The 23,334-nt window shown below is 47.4% G+C and overlaps 1 protein-coding gene across 2 annotated transcripts in view; it reads right to left on the reverse strand.

The window, feature by feature from the left end:
* Positions 1–8,141, reverse strand: part of DESI1 (desumoylating isopeptidase 1) — a 64,572-nt gene extending 56,431 nt beyond the window's left edge. The window contains exons 1-4 of one of the 2 annotated variants that reach the window (XM_069231260.1): positions 7,961–8,141; positions 1,052–1,073; positions 565–634; positions 248–357 (exon numbers count right to left, since the gene is read on the reverse strand). In XM_069231260.1, the coding sequence (XP_069087361.1) occupies positions 248–357; positions 565–634; positions 1,052–1,073; positions 7,961–8,057 (299 nt within the window). In that variant the 5' untranslated portion in view covers positions 8,058–8,141. Of the gene's footprint in view, positions 1–247; positions 358–564; positions 635–1,051; positions 1,074–7,720; positions 7,782–7,960 lie in introns of those variants that run through there. The other variant, XM_069231261.1, reaches the window with a different exon arrangement.
* Between the last annotated feature and the right edge of the window lie 15,193 nt (positions 8,142–23,334).

Here is a 23,334-nt window from a genome sequence, read left to right on the forward strand (position 1 = left end):
TGAACATGCTCATGGGTGCCACTGGTAGTGTTGAGGGTCAAAGTTGCTTGTCTGGTCTTGTGGGAGTTTACACGTAGGTTGCAGTTCCTGTATCTTTTGCCTTGTTTTACATATTGTAATTCACATTATTCTACAAAAGTGCAATTTTTATTTTTCATTTTTATCAGGATGGACTCTGGTGAATCAATTCTCTGAAAAAAGGTTATCTGGTCCCAAACATGTACAATGGCTGTAGAAAAGAACTCACCAGAACATGGACTCTCCTAAGGATGCAAGGTACTCCATGAACAGGTCTTCGGTCACTTCTGTGCACCCCAAATCCACCACAGAGTCAGGAGGCCCCAACAACGTACCTCCCTGCAGAGAAAGAAAGTAATATATGAAATGTCAGAGTGAAAAACTGTATGAACATTCCTATAGCACACAACCTGAGAGGTACAAGACAACATATGAACAGATTGCAGAAACATCCATTCTGCAGAAAGATAAAAGGCATCACATGGTCAGACACGTATGTTACTGACAGGAAGAGAACGGTAGCTTGGCAGAGTAGAATAAACTTACCGGGGGGCAGCTGGTGATGCCCCCGCTGCCGTAGAAGTACTCATCCTCATACACCACTACACCACTGTGCCTAGGAATGCAAAGGAGAGAGGGTCTGTGAATACTATATGTATTGGAATATAACACTATAGTGTGCAAGGGGATAACCAAAGGCCAAATGAAAAGATCAGTCATTTGAGTAATAAGCCTTTGGGGCAAAAGGTGTCTGGGTAGACAAATCCATCTATGCATGCAACACTGGGGTGGGTGGTTCAGGTCCAAGAATATTAAGTCTTGGATGCAACACTATACCACTCCCTGTAGATACAGTAATGTATTGTTTAAATCATTATTTGGGTCCTAGAGGGGCTAGGAGACAGAAAGATGAGTGCAGGTCTCTGAAACAGTAGGAGGGGGCTAAAGGACATTGTATATAACTGTGGGTCAGGGCAAGGAAGGTAGTCCCCACCCCCTTCCAGATAAAGGAGCACCCTTAGACTACACTCACCAAATGCCATCCAGCTGCTTTCCTGTAGGGAAAAGAGAGAAGGGATGTGAAGTGAATGGGAAGAAAAAAATGAAACATGGTACATGGAGTCGAAAGACACATAATCAGAGCCACTGGAATTAAGTGACAGGGAAAAGCTCAATTATGCAGCAGGGTTGACAAAATGTTGCAGCAAAAGAAAGCACGTTATGCAGCGTAATGTGGTATTAGTATAACTTACATAATAGTATTACTTCATTATTTTGTCATTTTGACACAATAACACTGTTTGGGTAAAAGTTACTCTTTATTAGTAGTAGTTCAAATACAGCAATAAGCAACTAGAAGGTGACCGATCAGTCAACCTTAGCGATGAGCCTTCCACTGGACAGAAACACGTGTCACAACAGTAGTGGTAACTTTTGATCCACTTGGGCTAGAAACTAGTTTTTGCTTAAATCTGCAATATATACAGCAGATGATGGATTAGGCAGCAATTCCATAATTATAAGAGCAGCATCCCAGTTGCAGAATCGCATAATTCCAGTGAACTGCACATAATCAATAATTTGCAATACAGGTGCTCAACAAGCTTTGAACATATAAAGACAGAACTAAAGGTCTAGGAACTATTTACCACTCACCTATGTAGTCAATAAGACATTTAGCAGGCCCCAGATAATAAGCAGAGAGATAGTGGTAGAAGGATTGACCAGACTCCCCTCCTTCTCCAGACCCTCCTCCTATTTATCCTCAACCCCCTCCTGTTCATGACCATCACAGACCCAGGGATGTGGAATTCCTATCGCCCAACGCCCGGGACATCTTGTTTGGGGTCAAGGGCAACAAGTTTTTATGTTTACTTTGTCCTTGGGACAAGTAGGCCCAACCCCCTGCAGCACAAACCCTTTGGCTGCCTGTTTACTGCCTGTTTACGGAGAGTTGAACTCTCTGCAGTTGAGGTAATGTGTTTCCAAAGGATAATGCTGTTCGAACTTGTATTTATGGTTCATTATTTGAAAGCCTTCATTATTATGGTGCGTGCTGTAAATAAATGTTTTAAGGTCACACTTCACTACTGACGTTGGTTCCAGTACAAAACAAAAAAACCGTGTACACACATGTTTGAAACGTTTAGGCTAAGAGGCTAAGTATAATGCTCCCAGAATGCTCTCTGATTATATGCAAATGAAGTGTCATTTAGTAAAATGTGTTGATGCATGCTAGTATTTCCCAAAAATATTTCTAATGGAAAATCAGTGTAACCATTTTCAACACGATTATGGGAAGCATGAAAATAAACAAACACTGACAAAGCCAACTGATCTGACATATTTTTATAAGTCTTTTAGTTTCATCAATGCGTGTCTTGTTTTGACATGGCTTTTGTAACACTTTATTGTTGTGGGAGCTACCAGGCCCTCAACATTGTAACAAACATTGGCAAAACCCCCCCAAAAAGTTTTTGAACTCTTAAAGCACACGTTGCCACCAGCGGCATAACAAAGGCCCTGCAGCCGCCCTCCAGGGGGCCCCGTCAGCACTGCACCTGTCCTCAGTGAGTCTGGAGAGGGGGCTCCTCCATGTTCTTTGCAAAGGGGCACCCTCCAGTTTCGTTACGTCACTGATTGCCACTGTAGTTCCTGACACTGAACAAAACTACTTTGTGTGTCAATATGCTCGTTGTGGAAGAGCAGAATGCGATCACTCACAGTAAAGCCAGCCGAAAGAGAGAGAAATAGAAGTTTAATAAAAACAAAATGTCTTTGTTAACACCAGACCTAATTAGGGACCAAGACCCACATGTAGGTAGCTTTTTGCATGTCGCAAACAGCGACTTTCGCTGTTTGCGATGTGCAAAAAGCACATTGCGATGCACAAACCCAGTTTTGAGTTTCAGTAACCTGGTTACCGAATCACAAAACGGGTTTGTGACTCGCAATTAGTAAGGGGTGTTCCCTTCCTAATTGCAACTCGCAGTGCAATGTAGGATTGTTTTGTGACCGCGAACGCGGGGACAAACCAATCGCAGTTTGCACCCATTTCAAATGGGTGCTAACACTTTCGCAAAAGGGAAGGGATCCCCATGGGACCCCTTTCCCATTGTGAATATCACTGTAAACATTTTTTCAGAGCAAGCAGTGGGCCTGTGGACCACTGCCTGCTCTGAAAAAATGAAACGAAAACGTTTCATTTTTGTTATGCATCTCGTTTTCCTTTAAGGAAAACGGGCTGCATTACAAAAAAAACTGCTTTATTGAAAAGCAGTCACAGACATGGTGGTCTGCTGTCTCCAGCAGGCCACCATTCGTGAGGGGGTCGCAAATTGCGACCCACCTCATGATTATTCATGATGTGGGCATTTGCGAAGCCCTTGCGAATCACAGATGGTGTCAAGGACACCATCCTACATTCGGATTTGCGACTCGCAATTTGCAGGTCACAAATCTGAACCTACCTACTTGTGGCCCCAAATTCTTAAAGAAAGTCACAAAAGTGCACCCATGGTATATGTCGTACCCCTATAAAATATTTGTGAATTGTATTTTAGCGTGGGTAAATACGATGTGTAGATTTGCTCATGTGAAAATCTATTGAGCATTTGCAAGTTCATTTTCCCTCCAGCCACTTTCTTCCCAACCCTGGAAGAAGTTCTAATTCTGCCATTGTCAGGAGTAAATGTCCAACCTTTCTTATTATGGGAAAATATTAGAGAGAAGCTGGTAAAAATCTTTAAAACATGCAGGTTAGTAGGTTTGCAGACTCAAAGGCATTCCAGCCCTGGAACTATTGCTTACTGCTTCCTACAGCCCCAGTATGCAGATCTGCAGAAAGGTGGCAAAATAAGGAAATTTCTACAGTAGGGATTGAAACTGCAAGTATTCAAGCCCTACTATGGTAGTAGCCCTGGCATAATCAGAGAGGCTATTAATTGCTGCCATAATTTGTCGCCACACTACATGGCACCAAAGGGACAAGTAGATCTTTTTACAGGACAAGTAGATTTGAGAAGCAACCTGTCCCCTGGACAAGTAGATATTTTAATAAATTCCACACCCCTGAGACCCTTCCTCTTTTCTAGCACATGATCCCTCCTTTTCCTGGCCCCAACCCTCTTTTTCTCCAGACCCTCAGTACCTCTTTCCCATCACATTGAGACACATCCTGACCCACCAGCACCTCCTTCTATTGAACCACAACTATTTGCGTCCATGATATGCAGTCCCTTCCTTCTCCTGTTCCTTAGCACCTTGTCCTCCTTACACTCAGGTCCCTCCTACTGCTGGCCCTCGGCCTGCTAGTTCCCTGAACACCTAGCCCCACCATCTACAATCCACCAAGGACTTCATTCTGCTATCCCTCAGCCCTTCTTCTCAGTGGTCGAAATTGGAGGGGCACAACGTGCCCCTACTTTTATGATTTATGAAACATTGTTCCCCTACTTTCTGTTAAATGACAACCGTCCCAGGTCGAGTAATTCCGACAGTTTAAATGCCTCAGCTGAAGTGCCATTTGGTAAGTTTCCTGTGTGGTGAATCCGAAGCCATGCAGAGCTAAATAAGTTTTCCTGCCAGGGTGCCTGCTTGTCTGAAAGAAATGCAAATGTGTGCTACGAGTTAATCTGCAAATGTAAAGGATGCTTTGGAGCCGGTACTGGCTTTAGTTGATCTAATCACTCAAATCTTTGTGATGACAAAGCTTTATTCTTTTTGAATGGTAGTACCAAGGGTTAACAATTGGGCTGTGAAGCACGTGCTTTTAACTGTAATTGTATTTATATCACGCTTACTACATCTGGAAGTGTTGAAGGGACAGTAAAGGGAAAAAAACAGCATTACGTATGGGTATGACAAAAATCTATATTTTAGAAGCATCATTTTATCTTAAACATTTTGCGCATTTTGTAACTATCTTATACTGTATGTAATACAAGTTCAAAATAATGAATTACATATTCACTGTGCTTTCTGTCACAGGCTGTGACCCCGTGGCACTAAAAATACACAAGTCATTTTTCTCCACTGCACCAATCAAGACTTATGGCCTGATTTAGAAGTCAGCAGAGGGGAATTCTCTGTCACAAACATGGCAGATATCCAGTCCCCAGTATTACAATCCTATTCTATACTATGGGGATTATAATAAGGCAGACAGGCTATTTGTCATGTTTGTGACGGAGTAACCCGTCCAACAAACTCTAAATCAGGCCCTTAGTTCTATAGCTCTCTGGTTACACACACACCTCTGCAGTGCATTAGCTAATATAGGTTTCATAATGTACTATAATGAATTTCCCATTGAGTAATGCCTTTTTAAATATACTTTCCATTTCAGTTCAGGGTTGTGGAATTTAACAAAATATCTACTTGCCCATGGGACAGGCTGTGTCCTAAATCTACTTGTCCTGTAAAAAAAATCCACTTGTCCCTTTGGTGTCAATTAGTGCAGCAACACATTATGGCAGCAATTTCATTATATATTAGCACTGATAATTGCCTCTCTGATTATGCCAGGGCTCATACAATAGTAGAGTTTGAATACTATCAATTTCCTTTTGCCACCTTTCCACATATCACATTCTGGGGCCAGAAGTAGCAGTGAGCAATAGTTCCAGGGATGGAATGCCCATGTGAATCTGTGCAAACCTACTAACTTTCATGTTTTAGGGATTTTTTTAACCAGCTCTTCTTTTGTCGTTTTCCATAATGAAAAAGGTTGGAACTGTACTCCTCATAAGGGCAGAAGTAAAACTTCTCCCATGGTTGGGAACAAAAATGGTTGGAGGAAAGTGAACTTGTAAACACTCAACAGATATTCACATGAGCAAATCTACGCATGCATAATTGCTTGTGCTAAAATGCAATTCACAAATATTTTCTAGGAGTACGATTTCCTGGCCTATTTCTGTAAATTCTTGTGAATTCACAAAAGCCATGAATCTGCACTAATGCTAGGACATATACCATGTGGGCACTTTTGTGACTTTCTTTAAGCTTTGGGACCCTAATTAGGTCTGAAATTAACCAACACTTTTAATTTTTATTAAAATTCTATCTTTATCTATCGCTAGCTTCACTGGGAGTGAAAGCATTCTGCTCTTTCACAAGGAGCATATCGGCACATAAAGTCGTTTTATTCAGTGCCAGGGACCTCTAAGCACTTTGTGCTTTTTGAGACCAAAAAAATATTTTTAATTTTTGCCTATGTTTATTATAAAGACACAGGCCTGGTAGCTCCCACAACAATAAGGTTTTACAAAAACCATGTCAAACCAAGAAATGCATTGGCAAAACAAAAAGGCTGATCACCAATGTGGGACCTATTGGCTTTGCCAACGCTTGATTATTTTCATGTTTCCCATAATCTTGTTAAATATGATTACATTGATTTTCCATTATGATTTTTTAGCATGTATCAACACATTTTACTAGAAGATGCTTCAAAGAATTAGCACCTAAAAGTTCACAGTAGATTAGCAAGACCTTTTTTTCCTAGTAGCAATTTTGTGACCATTTTATTTTGAAAGCTAAGGATCAGACTTACTTTCAAGCTTCTTCAAATATTTGCATTTGATCAGAGAGTATTCTGGGAACATTATACGTAGTTTCATATTGTTCAACTTTGCAAATGTCTGTACACATTTTCATAATAGAACCAATCTTATTAGTGCAGTACGAGCTTACATTTCCTTAAAGCACTCACCCCAATAATAAAGGGTGTGCATAAAAGGGCCATCAATACAGGTTCGAACAGCATTAACATATAGACACAAATTTTACTCTAGCTGAAGACAATGCCCTTCCCTGATTCATTATGTGGTAATAAAAACTGGCAGCCAAAGGGTTTGTGCTGCAGGAAGTTGGGCCTACTTGTCCTAAGGACAAAATAAACATGAAAACTTGTAGTCATTGACCCCAAACAATATTCTTGGGTGTTGGTCTATAGGAATTCCACATCCCTGTAAGCTGCTTGTAATTTTAATTCTATCTACAGGACGATGAAAGACCAAAAACACTTCCAGAATATTTTAATTTTTTAGCCACACCTTTGACCTCGCCCCCACTGCATGCAGCATCACAGTTCCCATACTTTTTTAATACACTTCGACCGCTGCTTCTTCTAACCACCAGCCCCATTCTTCTCCCTGACACTCAGTCTCCACCTCCTCTGGCCCCCACTTCTCCTGAGCCTCAGCCACCTTTGACACTTCGCCCTCTCATTTTCCAGACACCAAAACACCTCCTTCTCCAAACCTTTAACACCCTTCTCCAAGCCCCTGTCCACCACACCCCTATTCTCCTGCTTCTAAGCATTCCCCTACTCCAGACCCCTAGCGCTGTCCTTATTCAGACTCTCAGGTTTCTGGTTCTCCAGGGCCTGCGTTCTCATAACCCTCAGCCACTCGGTTTCAAATGATACTCATCCACCTCCTCCTCCTGGCCCCCCAGTCCCACTGTCTCCTGACCCTTCACCCTATTTCTATTCATCCATACCCTGCTACTCATGATCACCATCTTCTCCAGCCTCACCCCTAAATTCTTCCATTCATCAGATCCATCCTTCTCCTCCTAAACATGAGCCATTTCCTCTCTCTTATGACACTCATCTATCTCCTCCTGACTTCCTTATCCCCTCCTTCCCCTGCATCTCCGCCCCTCCTCCTGGCCGATGCCCCCTACTTTTCCTTACCCACGTCCTTTTCCGGACCCAAAGTCTCCTCCTTCTCCTGATCCATAGTCTCATTTCAATCATCCCTCCATTTTTGAGGGCACTCTATCTGTAGGTACTGGCTTCATCCTCTCTAGCCCCAAGACTTCTCGTTTCCTAGCCCTCAGCCATCCACCATCTTTCTCCCAATGAACCGCAGCCCCAGTCCCCCGGGGACCGCCGGGCTCGCGAAGCCCTCACTCCAAGCGATGGGAGTCTTACCTAACATGACGGGACTGAGGCGCCGGGCCATGCCTCGGGACAGGTCGTACACGTAGAGTTTGACAGGCTGCGACCCGGGGAAGGACTGGGACTGCATGGGGCCGATCCTGCAGGACTAAGGGGGTACAGAGTGGAAGCCAGAGACAGTGACAGGTAGCTTGAAGCCGGGCTAAAGCACGTCCCCAAGAACTCATGTGCCCAATCAGAGACAGAGACAGAGTGACGTCACACACGAGGAACTTCGTAGCCACCAATCGGCTGACGGACGGGCTTGAGGCCACACCTAACACAACAATGACTTTGCAACCAATGGATACAAAAGATAACTTCCTACACAGATTAACCTTCTGGCTAATCACGGGTGAGAAAAGACAAAATACCCTGCCCACAGAACTCTGACTCACCAATGAAAACTAGGATAGAATCTACGTCAACAAAGCACATGACTCAGCACTCACAGGAATAGGGCACGCCTACGGGATACGTCGCTAAAAACGGAGGACCATGAGGATGCACTCTCAAAGGAACTTCGAGCACCATTGGTTGAAAATGAGCGAGGCCACGCCTACAGACGTATGACCGTTCAACACGAGCAGCAAAGTGAAACAATTTTCATAGAGCAGTACTGGTACAATTTGGGACGGAAAAGCATTAGTATGCCAGCAAATGAATGACTCCGCAATAACAGGAGGAAGAGAATTAAGACCTCGCCCACATGACACTGATGAAGCACTTTTGGAAGATCCGTGAAGGCCATGCCCAAGTTCTTTTATTGTATTTACTGAAATATTTCAAAAATAGTAAAACGAGGTGCGCACTTTTTATAAAATGGCAATCTTCCGAGAAAACAAACATGGGAGAGGAAAGGAGAAATTACTTTTCAAAGTTGTCTTTAATTCTATGTCAAGACTGGAGGCGCCGGTTTGCTTCTTAATCTTTACTACTCATAAACAGCATGTAGGAAAGTACCCTCTTTTAGGCACGGTTACCCCCACTTTTTTTCCTGCTGTCAGAGTGTTTTGACTGGTTTCATTGGCATCCTACTAACAAGGACCCCAGTGATTGTGTTCTCTCCCTCTAAATTTGGTTGCCTAGGACTTTGCACACCCCACAATTGGCATACTGGTGCCCTCATGTGTGAACACTGAATTTTTACTAATAAATATTAATGTATTTTGAATTATGAATCTGCATTGAATTTGACTTAATATAGAAAGTAATGTGCAGCTTTGAAAATATGCCCACTTGAGTGTCCGCGAGTAATCACGAAGTGTCCTTATTAAATACATTTTAAAATAAATTGATGTGCTTATGTTTAGATTAATATAGTGTGTTATATTAATGATTACTTATTATGCATTTGTTTTATTAATCGTAGGCCTTAAGATAGCGAAGTCTTGGGCCTAGTTTGCACAGCCTCATGTTAAGCTGCACAGTTCAGATAACGCTGTGAGAATTGTTCGTTTGAAGAAATTAATATGTGAATTGTTTTCCACTTAGTTGACCAAACGCTAGCAGATGTCTTTCTTTTCTCATGAGCTTGCTAGAATGTCTTGTACTAGTTACTGTTACATTGTATAGTTTAGTGTGTGAGAAAACAATGTTCTTAGGAGTTAACAGTGGATGCACTGACTGGATTACATACAGATGGATACAAAAACGTTACCTGACGAGCCTCACGATGGGAACAGGAAAAGAGGAGCCAATCATCAACGTGACAGACAGTTTATTTATATCTTAGATTTAGAAATGAATTCTTATTGGACTAAATGTAAACGTACAATTCTATGACCAATGGCAACGTGGGAAGTGTTTTAGAAGATTTTAACTTAGCCCTGCTGCAGAGAGAGAGAGAGGTGCTCATTTTTCCCAGTCTTTTGCTGAGAAGCCCCATTTCGATCATTCTCATCTTTGCGCTCATTTCTATGCTGTCTCACGAGGCTGAACAGTTCCTGATGACTTTATTTCTATCTTTAACTTTATTGCTTAAACTTCTGATGTTGAATGCTGTACCCCTAGACATTGCTTTAAAATGGTTCGGATAGTTTAGAGTCCCCATTTCTGAACCATTCCCCTTCATGGTCTGTTGCTGATGCTGACGGAACAGATGTCCAACTAACAAAGATAATCACAGCTTGCAGATCCATACTGAGGAGAGGTAAAACAAAATGCTATCGTTCTTGTTGTAAGTTGTCTTTTGTTTCTAAGAACCAAACGTCATTTTGATAGAGCCATAGCTAGATGTTTTTCAAATTTATGTTGACTAAATAGTTTTGCATGAAGTCCAAACATGCTTTTCTAATCAGCAGGGTTGGTGAGGGAAGATCCTGAAATGTTAATAGGTTGCTATTAATAAATAATTGATGTTGCTTAGTTGCTGACTCTAGATGTATGCTATTTCTATTGGGCAGTTGTTCTTGCTATTGATTTGTACTGTACCTCTTGAGTGCGTAGTAATCCATGCATTAGTTAAATTGAGGTTCTTTAGAAGGTTTGGTCTATCAGTGTTGTTTTTGTATGTATACCATTTGATTTTGAGACTAAAGCCCTCATTACGACCCTGCCGGTTGGTGATAAGGTGGCTGTAATACTGCCAACAGGCTGTGGTAACTACTGCCAAATTATGACCATGGCGGAAAGATCTCCAAAGACAGCCAAAGTACCATACCGACCGCCAGGGTGGAAACAACAGCCACCACAGCGGTAGCCATCTACACCCAGGTGGAAGTCAATGTTCCGCCCACCATATTATGACCTTCCAAACCACCACTTTTTCGGGGGCGGTACCAACGACATCAAAAGCCTGGCAGAAACACAGCTCAGAAGGGAAAGGACTCACCATTGGAGACACAGGGATCAACCATGCCGCCATGGAACCTGAACTGCATGTCTTCCTGATGATCTTCTACGTTCTGCTCCACCGCAAACACCAACACCAGCGAAGACAACGACAGTGACTACAGCCACCTAGCACACATGGGAGGCAGGAGGAAAAAGAGAGTGACACATACACGCACAACACACACACATGCGCACCACACACGCAACCAGATGCATTATAAAAACAATTTTACCCTGTCACTCGGCTGAATAATGCAAGGACAAAACGATTTCACAAAAGTGAATGTAATGAGATCAACACAGTATGAAAAATAAGTGAGGCAAGATAATAGATATATACATATGTACAGAAAAAAGGACATAGCCCAGTCCACAATGTTCGTAGGCCACATGGCCACGGGCCAAAGTCCAAGGCCACACATGTCACCTGCTTCAACACGGAGAGAACATTGCAGGGGCATCAGTTGGTAAATAGGCAGGCACCTCAGGGGGACGGGGGGCACCTCAGCCGGGAGATACTACAATCTATCTATGTCCTGGAGGGCGGAACCTGCCCTCTGCTTGATCCTGGGTAGTGATGAGCCACAGTCACTCAGGTGGGTGTCATACCCACTCGTTCTGGAGAGGGCAACATGCCCTGTGCTTGATCCTGGGGAGTGCAAGGCCTCAGTCTCTCAGGTGGGTGTCATACCCCCTGGTTCTGGAGGGGACAACATGCCCTGTGCTTGATCCTGGGGAATGATGGGCCACAGTCTCCCAGGTGGGTGTCATACCCACTGGTTCTCGAGGGGGCAACACACCATGTGCTTGATCCTGGGGAGTGCAAGGCCATAGTCTCTCAGGTGGGTGTCATACCCACTGGTTCTGGAGGGGGCAACATGCCCTTTGCTTGATCCTGGGGAGTGCAAGGCCACAGTCTCTCAGGTGGGAGTCATACCCACTGTCTTTTGAGGGGGCAGGCCGCACAACAGCCCATGGAGGCAGGATTACATACCGTCCGCCAGCGGTGACAGCTATACAGTGGTGGTGCTGCTGGTGGGGGGATGCTCCTGCCCATCCCCTGCAACCTCGGACGGCTGCACAACCATGGTTGGTGGTGGGGCTTGTTCACAGTTCCTGGCCCAGGCCCCTTGGTCTTCCTGGCTGCTGAGGCAGACTCCTTTCCCTTCTTGCCTGAGGTGCAAGTTCCTTGGTCTTCCTGGCTGCTGGGCCAGGCTTCTTTCCCTTTTTGCCTGCTGGTGCAGGCTCCTTGATCTTCCTACCTGCTGGGGCAGGCTCCTTTCCCTTATTGCCTGCTGGTGCGGGCTCCTTGGTTTTCCTGCTACTGGTGCAGGCTCCTTTCCCTTGAGGCTGCCTGGTGCAGGCTCCTTCGCCTTCAGGACATGTGACCTGGATCCCTTTCCAACACAAGTGGGTGTGGTGATGACGGGGGCCCGTGGACTGTGTGGCTGAGGTGCTTGGCTGGGTTCTTCCTAACCTGCCCATATGTGCAGGACGGTGGGAAAGGGGTAGGGAAGAGGTCAGTGGTGGATAGGAACAGTTTTTAGGGACATTGGGGTGGGAAGAGGGAGAAGGAATGGGAGTGGAGGATGAGGGCATGGTTGTTGGTGGTGTCTGCTGCTTTTGGGTGCAGGTGCATGGGTTGTATGCTGTTGTGAGGTGGATGGCTGTTGGGTGTCTGAGTGCTCGCGTTTGTGTACTTTAGGAGGGGGGCAAACACAGTGGGAGAGGACACGGGGACATGTGCATGGCTGTTGTGGAGATGTCTGCCAGTGAGGTGTGTGTTCTGCTTGGTGTGGTGATGCTGGTAGTGGATGATGATGTAGTGCATGCAGGTGTGAGTGGACGGAACTGTGTGGGAGGTGGTGGAAGAGGAGGAGGGGGAGACTGGAAATAGTGATGTTGGTGTGTCTGCAACTCGAAGGTGTTTGTGTGAGTGCCTCTGGGATGCAGTGTGGTGCTTGTGTTTGCCTGTGACACTCTTGGTTGTTGTCTTGTGTGCATGCTCGTCTGCCTGTGTTCTTAGGATGGGTTGGGGTTGAGGAGAATGGCACTGGGCAGTGGGGGGAGGGTAGAAACAGGGACAATGGCTGCCATCAGAGAGGAGGCCAAAGCCTGAATCGATCTCTGTTGGGCCGCCAATCCAGTGTGAATGCCCTCCAGGAATGCATTAGATTGTTGCATCTAGGCTGACAGCCCCTGGATGACATTCACAATGGTTGACTATCCTACAGAGATGGATCTCAGGAGGTCACTAGCCTCCTCACTCAGGGCAGCAGGGCTAACTGGGACAGGGCCTGAGGTGCCTGGAGTGAAACAGATGCCCACCCTCCTGGGTTAGCGGACACGGACACTTCGCTGAGGGGCTGCTGGGAAGGTGGTGCTGGTATGGGGGTGGCGGATGTACCTGTAGCTGGGGTGGTCACAGAAGTGTCCACCACCACCAGCGAGCTATCATCGGAGTAAGTATCTGTGTCAGAACTGTCCCCTCCAGTCTCCGCCATGGTGCTCCTCTCGCCCTCCGTCCCACTGGTGCCCTCAGCGTCGGTGGACTCTGCCTCCTGGGTCCTATGGGATGCAGCTCCCTCTGTCCCCGGTGCATCTGCTCCTCCGCCAGATGATGCTAATGCACATAAGGACAGGATGACAAAACAAAAACGGGGGGGGGAAGTGACAAAGGATACAATTGGTCAATGGCTGCACCAACACCACCGTTGGCGTACACAGCACCCTCACACACAAGAAACAGGCCTACGCAATATGCCATAGCACTACCAGAGTAATAGCGACCAAGGCATGGAAACGGGCACACACCGCCAAATGCAGCACACCTGGGACCCACGCAGCTCTGACCAGTAGTGGATGCCTATGAGCTAGGTAGCAAGATTTTCCCTTCTGAACCCTAGCTACCAGGGGACCTATGCTGCAATGTCAGGCGTGGCCTAGGGCACCCACTGACACACATTCCCCACCCACGTAAGTTGTAATGATGGGCACTGTACTCAACCCCTTGTGGCTGCTGTGATGCCCTCAAGCGCCCATCCAGCTCTGGATAGGCCACCACCAGTATGCGGACCATCAGGGCGGTCAGGGTTCGACGGGCACCCCTTCGTCATTGGGAGGCATCCCCAGCTGAGCCTCCACCGTCTTCCGTGCCCAGCGTCTTAGGTCCTCCCACGGTTTGCGACAGTGGGTGCTCTTCCTGCCATAGACCCCCAGGGTCCACACCTCCTTGGCGATGGCACGTCATATTCCCTTCTTTTGATGGGCGCTGACCTGCAGAGGCAATACACAGAGGAAAATAGATTTAGACAAACAGTCCTACCTGTTAAACATATGTCCCACCATACCCGTTTCCATCACCATTTACACACACATGGCCCAGCACACAACCTGTACGCCGCCCAGAGGACATCCACCCACCCCCTTATACAAGGCTTCACACACACCACTCCATGCATTCATGCCACATGCATTGTGCCCACTGTGTACTCACCTGTTGATCTGGAGGCCCATACAGCAGTCTGTACTGGGGTAGGACCCCATCCACAGTCTCTCCAACTTCTCCGATGTGAAGGCTGGGGCCCTTTCTCCGTCACACGGGCCATGGTAGGTTCCAGACACAGGTCACAGCAGCACATGCAGTGTAGGTCCTCTCCTATGGAAGGTCAGGTAGCAAGTGAGCAATCAAATAGAAAATGGCGATCACGTCCGCGGCAGTGCAGACCATCACCGCCGGCGTAGATCACCATTGGCCAGTGTAACCCATAGGGCCCAATTATAACCAATGAGGAGTTGCACGGAGGTTCCAGACCGCTTCCCGCAACAGCACACAACGTCAGTGGAATTACCTCACTTCCACCTGTCCCTCCACACAGGACAGGCAGACACCATTTCGGGGGGGCAGGCCTTGGAAAATTGCTGCGTCACTGGTGATATTAGGAAATACTGGACAAATCGCACTGACCAATTATAAGTTACCAGGATGCAAAGTTCTGTTGTAGCTCTATTGTTCAGTTAGAGACAGGCTCCTCACTCTTTTGTCCCTTAGATTCCTACCTCTGCGGATGAATAGGAAATGGAGGCATACTCCAGTGTACAGACCCCTGGTGGACTTGGCAAAACTGGAGGACATGCACATTATACTCACCTATAGACTTGACCTGGCCACAATCACCGAGCTGTGTACCCAATTGGAGCCTGACCTGATATCTGCTATCCCTCACCCCACTGGGATCCCACCTCTTGTGCAAGTGCTATCAGTGCTCCATTTCCTGGCAACTGGTTCTTTCCAAGTGACAGAGGGCTTGGCAGCAGGGATGTCACAGTCAGTGTTCTCAAATGTGCTGACAAGAGTGTTGTCTGCCCGGATTAAACACATGTGCAGCTACATTGTTTTCCCCCAGGTTGAAGATTTTGCCACAGTGAAGGCCGAGTTCTTTGCAATGGGACATATCCCCAACATAATTGGGGCGATTGATGGAACACATATTGCATTTGTCCCCCCCACACCAAAATGAACAGGTGTTCAGAAATCGTAATAGTTTCCACTCTATGAATGTACAGATGGTGTGCCTTGTAGACCAGTACATCTCCCACGTCATTGCGTAGTATCCTAGGTCGGTGCATGATGCCTTTGTGCTGAGGAATAGTAGCATCCCAAATGTGATGGCCCAACTACAGAGGCACAGGGTGTGGCTAATAGGTGAGCCCTGGTTCCCACCCAGTAGATGTTGGTGTATGGGTATGGTGTGGGCCATATTTGATAGCGTGTGGCTAAATGTTGTCCCTCAATATTTTAGGTGACTCTGGTTACCCCAACCTATCATGGCTGCTGACCCCTGTGAGGAATGCCAGGACAAGGGCAGAAGAACGTTATAATGAGGCCCATGGGCGAAGCAGAAGGATAATTGAAAGGACCTTTGGCCTCCTGAAGGCAAGGGTCTGGTTCCTCCATCTGACAGGTGGATCCCTGTGCTACTCACCCAAGAAAGTCTGCCAGATAGTGGTAGCATGCTGCATGTTGCATAACCTGGTCCTCAGACGCCATGTCCCATTCCTGCAGGAGGAGGAGACTGGAGATGCCTGTGTGCCAGCAGTTGGCCCTGTGAACAGTGAGGAGGAGGAGGCAGAGGATGAGGACTACAGAACATCTGTGATCAGACAATACTTCCAATGACACACAGGTAGGACAGTGTTACTTCACATTTCAATGACATTTGTTTGAATTTCTGTGTCACTGGAATGCTGATATTTCCCACTTCTATGCCCACTTACTGTTCCCTCTGCCAATTCATTTTGCAGATGTTGCTGACCTCACATATACTCCTGGTGTGATCACTGCAGCCAGCTACAGGTCATTAATCTATGCTCATTTTCTGTACAGTTGAATTGCAATGTTTGTACCTGTTTCAATGAATACATAATTGATATACATGACATACTCCAAACTTATTTTTTTTCCAAGGGTGTTTATTGAAGTGTTAAAATATAGAGGGGCAAGTGCAATGGGATGGGTTGATGATGGAGGAAAGTCCAGGGTATTGTTCCAGTCTATATGTAGCACAGATGCATTGTCTAAGTGTACATAGGAAGGGGAGCAATGGCAGTTCATGGTGGACAGGGTGACTGAGTGGGACACAAGGGTGACAATCAGGAGAGTCTCATTTCCCAGTGGGGGTCTTGGCAAGTGTCTCTGGCTTCTGTCTGGATTGCAGGGAACATTTGCGGGGTGGTTCACCTTCTGCAGGGGTGCTGGTGACCTGTGAGTCCTGTGGCGGGGCCTCCTGTCCACTAGCGGTAATGGAGGTGGAAGGCTGTTCAGATGTCTGGCTAGTGGCAGGGGCCTGCTGTTGTGAGACTGCCTCCCTCGTAATATTGCCCATGTCTGCCAGCATCCCTGCTATGGAGATCAGGGTGTTATTGATGGCCTGCAAGCCCTCCCTGATCCCCTGGCACTGCCCCTCCTGCAGCCACCTGTTCTCCTGCACATTGTCCAGGATCTGGCCCATCGTGTCCTGGGAATGTTAATAGGCTCCCAGGATCTCTGCAAGTGCCTCTTGGAGAGTCGGTTCCCTGGGCCTGTCCTCCCCCTGGTGCACAGCAGTCCTCCTAGTTTCCTTGTTGGCCTGTGCATCTGTCCCCTGAACAGTGTGCCCACTGCCACTGACCCCAGGTCTCTGATTGTCTTGGGTATGAGGTGTGGCCTGGGGTCCCTGTAGAGGTGGACACATTGTTGATTGACGTGTCCTGGGGACAGAGGTGTGGGTATGCTGGGTGGGTGCTGTGGTGGTGTTTCCTGATGGGGGAGGCTCTGTGGTGGTGTGTGACTGGGCCTGGGTAACCGACTGTCCAGAGGTCCCTGATGGGCCAGGTAGGTCATCCAGATTCTGAAGACCAGAGTTCCTGTCATCACTGTGGGCCTCTTCAGTTGGGGGACTGGATATAGCTGGCACCTCCTCTCCGCTGACATTGGCTGGGGTACCTGTGGGGATGTAAATTATGTGTTATGGTTTCCATGTCTGACATATGTTGCATCCGTGGCTTGCCCTCTCTGGTTGTATTTGCCCTGGCAGCTTTCACTTGTGTGATGATTAAGGGCCAGATGTATGAAACTTTTTTGCATTCGCAGAAGGTGCGAATCGCAAAAATCGTCCGTTTCCAAATGCAAAAACGTGGTCTGCGATGCATGAAAGGCATTCGCAGACCAAAAATTGCGATTTTTTGCATTGCGACCTGGTTTTGCGAGTCGCATTTTTTGATTCGGTATTTCCAGTCGGAAATTATGAGGCGCAAAATGCAATTCGCAAAATCCAAGTCGCAAATCGATCCATCAAAAAATCGCAAATTGCGATTTTTCGCAGAATGGCATTTTGCACATGCAAAATACCACTAAGTAAAACCAGGTGGTAACCAGGTGCAACCTATATAAAGAGGCCCAGAATGCCTCAGACTCTTTTCCACAATGGCTGCACTCTACGTCATGGCAAGGAGGATGAGGATCTTGGCAGGTTTGAGGAGAGGGAGGAGGAGACAGGAGTGCATTTTCAGAGTGCGCATTACACTTTTTGACCAGACAGTGGAGGAAATATTTGAGAGGTATAGGTTGAACTCAGCCATGATACTTGATCTGATAGCTGAGCTACAACCCATACTGCAGCACAGAACACATAGGACTCATAGCATCCCCACCCATGTGCAGGTATTATGCTCCCTCCACCTACTTGCCTAAGGGAGCTATCAAGGGGTCATAGCAGCAGCTAGAGGGGTATCACAGAGTACCCTCTCCAGATTTTTCAATGCATTTATTAAAGCCATGCTGAGCAGGATACACCAGTACATCAGATTCCCCCACACCCCACAGGATATACAGCAGACAAAAATAGATTTTTACCAGACAGCACAGTTTCCCCACGTCCTAGGTGCCATAGATGCTACACATGTTGCAATCTGTCCACCATCGGCCACAGAGTATGTGTACCGCAACCGTAAATACCAACATTCAATGAATATACAGGTGATATGCAATGCCTCATACATCATTACTGATCTCGTGGCCAGGTACTCAGGGAGCACACATGATTCGTACATCTTTCGCCATAGCGGAATTCACACAAGACTGCTAGCTGGGGAGTTTGGAGAAGGATATCTACTAGGTATTGTCCTTCTGTACAGTGGCGCATTGATGGCGTGCAGATGTCAGATGGCTCACTTACTCATCATACCCTCTGTCCCTTCCAGGAGACAGTGCCTACGCAGTGCGCACCTACATGATGACGCCCTATCTAAATCCTGCAACACCTGCAACACCAGCAGAACGGAGATACAATGCAGCACACAGGGCAACCCGCAACGTGGTGGAGCGCACCTTTGGACTGCTGAAGAGTTGCTTCCGGTGCCTCCACAAAAGTGGAGGGGCACTACAGTACAGTCCAGAGATGACATGTAGAATAGTGGCTACTTGTGCAATCTTGCACAATATAGCTACCACAAGGGCATACCTGTGGAAATATCGGAGCCAGACTCAGATGAGGATGATGATCCCATACCACCCCTACAGCCAGCAGACAGGACCAGTGCAGCAGAGGGAAGGCAAATGCGTGCTGACATCACACACAACCATTTCAGATGTAAGTATGAATAAGACAAATGCACTGACACATGTACCTGTAGTGGAGTAAATGTATTACCTTAATGTCAGGTAATGTTAGTCCAACGAATACCAACAAAAGTGAGTTAAAAAATAGAAACAATAGAAGTTCGGAGTAAAGCACTATTACTTCATAGTGTACTCATTACCCCTCTGGCCGCTACAGTTACTTCTTGCGGCCACGCACACCACTCGGGTGCTCAGTTGCCTCACTGGCACCTTGATTGTCTGCCTCAGTGGCAGTGCTGTGCCTGGCACTGCGCCGTCTGGTGTCCATTAAGGGCACAGATAGGCTGCTGAGGCTGGAAGTGTCCTCCGTGTCCCCCAGTCCAAGCTCGCTAGGTGTGGCTGACCTGTGTCCCATGATGTTGTCAATCACATTTGTGATTTGGACTAGTCCATGAGCCACATCCCTGCTGCTGTGTGCTGCCTCCACCTGTGCAGCCACTGCACGACGTGAAATCTGTGAAGTTGAATTAGCTAGCCTATTGACAGAGCGACAAAATCCCATGAACATGTTCATGAAGCATCGCTCCTGCCTGCGGTGGCTCACCCTGTCATGGCGCAGCTCCTGGCATAGTTCCCGCACAGCTGAAGTGAGCTCCCTTGTGTCCTGCGATGCCTGGACCTGTCCCTCATGCAGCTGTTCTATATTTGCATTCAGGCACTCCAGCTGGCGATGCAGGCCCTCCATGTTGGCATTATGTTTTTGTAAAGCAGTGATCTTTTTTATCCTGCAGGCGCTGCTGCTGCAACATAGCCGCTTCCAGGCCACCAAAGAAGGAGGTTCCCTCACCTGCCTCATACGCCTGTGCACCTGCATTTGTAGCCATCCTGCGGGGTGCTGTGGTCTGCTGCAAACTGGCCTCCTACATCTGGGTGCATCTGCCAGTTGGGGATGGTGTATGTGGGCCTTCCTGCTGCTCATCGGAGTCCTGACTGAGCTCTGGCAGTGGCAGTGCCCTGGGCCTGCGTCGGAGTGGCGCAATGGTCAGAGACCCACTTGTGTTGGAGTCTGAGGCTGCATGGGTGTCAGTCTCCCCTAAGTTGGCACATGCTGTGGCTGCTGGGCCTGGCCCACCTGCAACGACAATATGCAGCATGTCAGTTATATTTGTTACAAATAAGGTCACACAATGGTAATAAAGGTACAGGTACTTCTCTTCACTGTGTTGTGAGTGTTGTGTTCTTCTGGGTGTCGCTCCACTTAATTACATTGTATGTGCTACTTTCAGCTCTGGGTTGTGGACTGCCACTCCCATAATGCATTGTTGTGCTGCTTCTAAGATGTGTAATGGACTACTTCTCACAATGTTTTACATTACTTGCTAATTCCTAAGGGGCTTTTGTGCATACACATATGGGGTTACAATTCAATATTGCACTTACCTTTGCTGGTACTTGGTGTGCCGGAGGTGTCTATCTCTGTGACCCCACTGACTGCTTCAGGGAGGAGTGTGGACTCCACTAGGTCCTCTAACGGGGTGGATGGTGACTCTGTGGGTGGACCGCCTCCTGTACTCCTGGCCTCCTGCAGTCGTCTTGCCACCCTCTCCTTGGCACGGGACAGCAGGTCGTACCACCTCTTCTTAATTTCTTTGACCGAGCGCTGTGTCACTCCAATAGCGCAGATCTTTGTTTGTATGTCTGCCCAGAGTCTCCTTTTCTCACTCTCCGGCACCTGGAGTGAGCTTTTGCCAAAAAGCCGGTCATGGCTCCTGACCACCTCCTCTGTCAGCACCTCCAGCTCTTGCTCACTAAATTTGAGCTTCCGCTTTCTTTCTCCCTTCTTCTTTCCTTGGGCTGCGGTGTCCATGGTTGTTCAGGTGTGCTGCCTCCTTCAGAGTGTTGCTCAGTGTGGCTGGGCTGCCTCTCTCTGGATGCTGGTTTGGGTGTGGCACCTGAAACTGCCTGGGATGACTCACTTCCTGCTTGTGATGTCATCAGGCTCTTCCAGGTGTGCTTTCTCGCAATTTCTCGCAATTTGCGATTTTCAATTACTGAATGGCAATTTGCGATAAATGCAAATTGCGATTCAGTAAATTGGCCTCGCAAACCACAAATAGCGATTTTTAAGAAATCACTAATTCCGAATCGCAATTATGGTACATGGCCTATTGCGACTCGGAAATAGCGATTTCTTAAAAATCGCTATTTGCGGTTCGCTAAGCAATTTCTTCATACATATGGCCCTAGATCTCTATAGTGTGCATGCTTTAGTGATGAGTGCTCATGCAGGGCTGTGAGTGGTGTCCATGCATTGGTAGAGCATGCAGTGCCTGGCATTGGGATGATTGAGATGTGATGGTGGGGTGTGTGGGATTGAGTGGAGTGATGGGAGTGAGGGTGGGGGCATGTGATGGCATTCAGGTAGGGGGGTAGTAGTAGTAGAGAGTTGACTTACCAGAGTCCAGTCCTCCTCCTATTCCAGCCAGGCCCTCAGGATGCAGGATTGGCAAAACTTGCTCCTCCCATGCTGTTAGTTGTGGAGGTGGGGGTCCACCGCCAGTCCTCTGCACAGTGAGCTGGTGTCTTGCTGCAATGGAATGTACCTTCCCCGTAGGTCGTTCCACTTTTTCCTGATGTCATCCCTAGTTCTTGGGTGCTATCCCACAGAGTTGACCCTGTCCACGATTCTCCACCATAGCTCCATCTTCCTAGCTATCAATATCTGCTGCGCCTGTGCTCCAAATAACTGTGGCTCTACCCTGATAATTTCTTCCACCATGACCCTTAGCTCCTCCTCTGTGAAACAGGGGTGTCTTTGTGGTGCCATGGGTGTTGTGTGAGGTGTGTAGGTGAGGGTGTGTTGGGTAATGTGTTGGGGTTGTGATGTGGGGTGCGTGAATGGTGTATTGGTGTGAATAGTGTGTGGCTCTAGTTGTGTCACTGGTCTTGATGTCTCTCTGCTGGCAATGGTTTGAAATGGTAAAGGTTTCTGGGTGCAGTGGGTGTGTGTTTTATGGTAGTGTGGCTGTGGTGTGTGTACGGGTGTCAGGTGTGTGTTGTTTGAATTGTCCAATGTGGTGTTGTTTTGTTTGTGTGTGTCCATTTTTAGCGTGGCCGTATGTACCGCCAATGGTGTACTGCAGTTGAATGTCCGCTGTGGTGATTTGTGGGTCATAATGTGATGGGTGTAGTTCTGTTGGTGTAATGGTGTGGGTTTTGATACCGCCCGTTTATCACTGACCTTTTGTAGGAAAGTACCATCTTGCCTGGCATGTTACCCCCATATTTCACTGTATATATGTTGTTTTAGTGTATGTGTCACTGGGACCCTGTCAGCCAGGGCCCCAGTGCCCATAAGTGTGCCCTGTATGTGTTCCCTGTGTGATGAATAACTGTCTTACTGAGGCTCTGCTAACCAGAACCTCAGTGGTTATGCTCTCTCTGCTTTCTAAATTGTCACTAACATGCTAGTGACCAATTTCACATTGGCATACTGGAACACCCTTATAATTCCATAGTATATTGTACTGAGGTACCCAGTGTATTGGGGTTCCAGGAGATCCCTATGGGTTGCAGTATTTCTTTTGCCACCCATAGGGAGCTCTGACAATTCTTACACAGGCCTGCCACTGCAGCCTGAGTGAAATAACATCCACGTTATTTCACAGCCATTTACCACTGCACTTAAGTAGCTTATAAGTCACCTATATGTCTAACCTTCACCTGTGAAGGTTGGGTGCTAAGTTACTTAGTGTGTGTGCACCCTGGCCCTAGCCAAGGTGCCCCCACATCGTTCAGGGCAAATTCCCCGGACTTTGTGAGTGCGGGGACACCACTACCTATGTATAGTGTCACAATGGTAACTCTGAACATGGCCATGTAACATGTCTAAGATCATGGAATTGTCTCCCCAATGCCATTCTGGCATTGGGGAAACAATTCCATGATCCCCCGAGTCTCTAGCACAGACCCGGGTACTGCCAAACTGCCTTTCCCGGGGTTTCACTGCAGCAGCTGCTGCTGCCAACCCCTCAGACAGGTTTCTGCCCTCCTGGGGTCCAGCCAGGCCTGGCCCAGGAAGGCAGAACAAAGGACTTCCTCAGAGAGAGGGTGTTACACCCTCTCCCTTTGGAAAAAGGTGTCAGGGCTGGGGAGGAGTAGCCTCCTCCAGCCTCTGGAAATGCTTTGATGGGCACAGATGGTGCCCATCTCTGCATAAGCCAGTCTACACCGGTTCAGGGATCCCCCAGCCCTGCTCTGGTGCGAAACTGGACAAAGGAAAGGGGAGTGACCACTTCCCTGACCTGCACCTCCCAGGGGAGGTGCCCAGAGCTCCTCCAGTGTGCTCCAGACCTCTGCCATCTTGGAAACAGAGGTGCTGCTGGCACACTGGACTGCTCTGAGTGACCAGTGCCAGCAGGTGACGTCAGAGACT

Source organism: Pleurodeles waltl, chromosome 4_2, assembly GCF_031143425.1.
Source record: "Pleurodeles waltl isolate 20211129_DDA chromosome 4_2, aPleWal1.hap1.20221129, whole genome shotgun sequence".
NCBI classification, from domain to species: Eukaryota; Metazoa; Chordata; class Amphibia; order Caudata; family Salamandridae; genus Pleurodeles; species Pleurodeles waltl.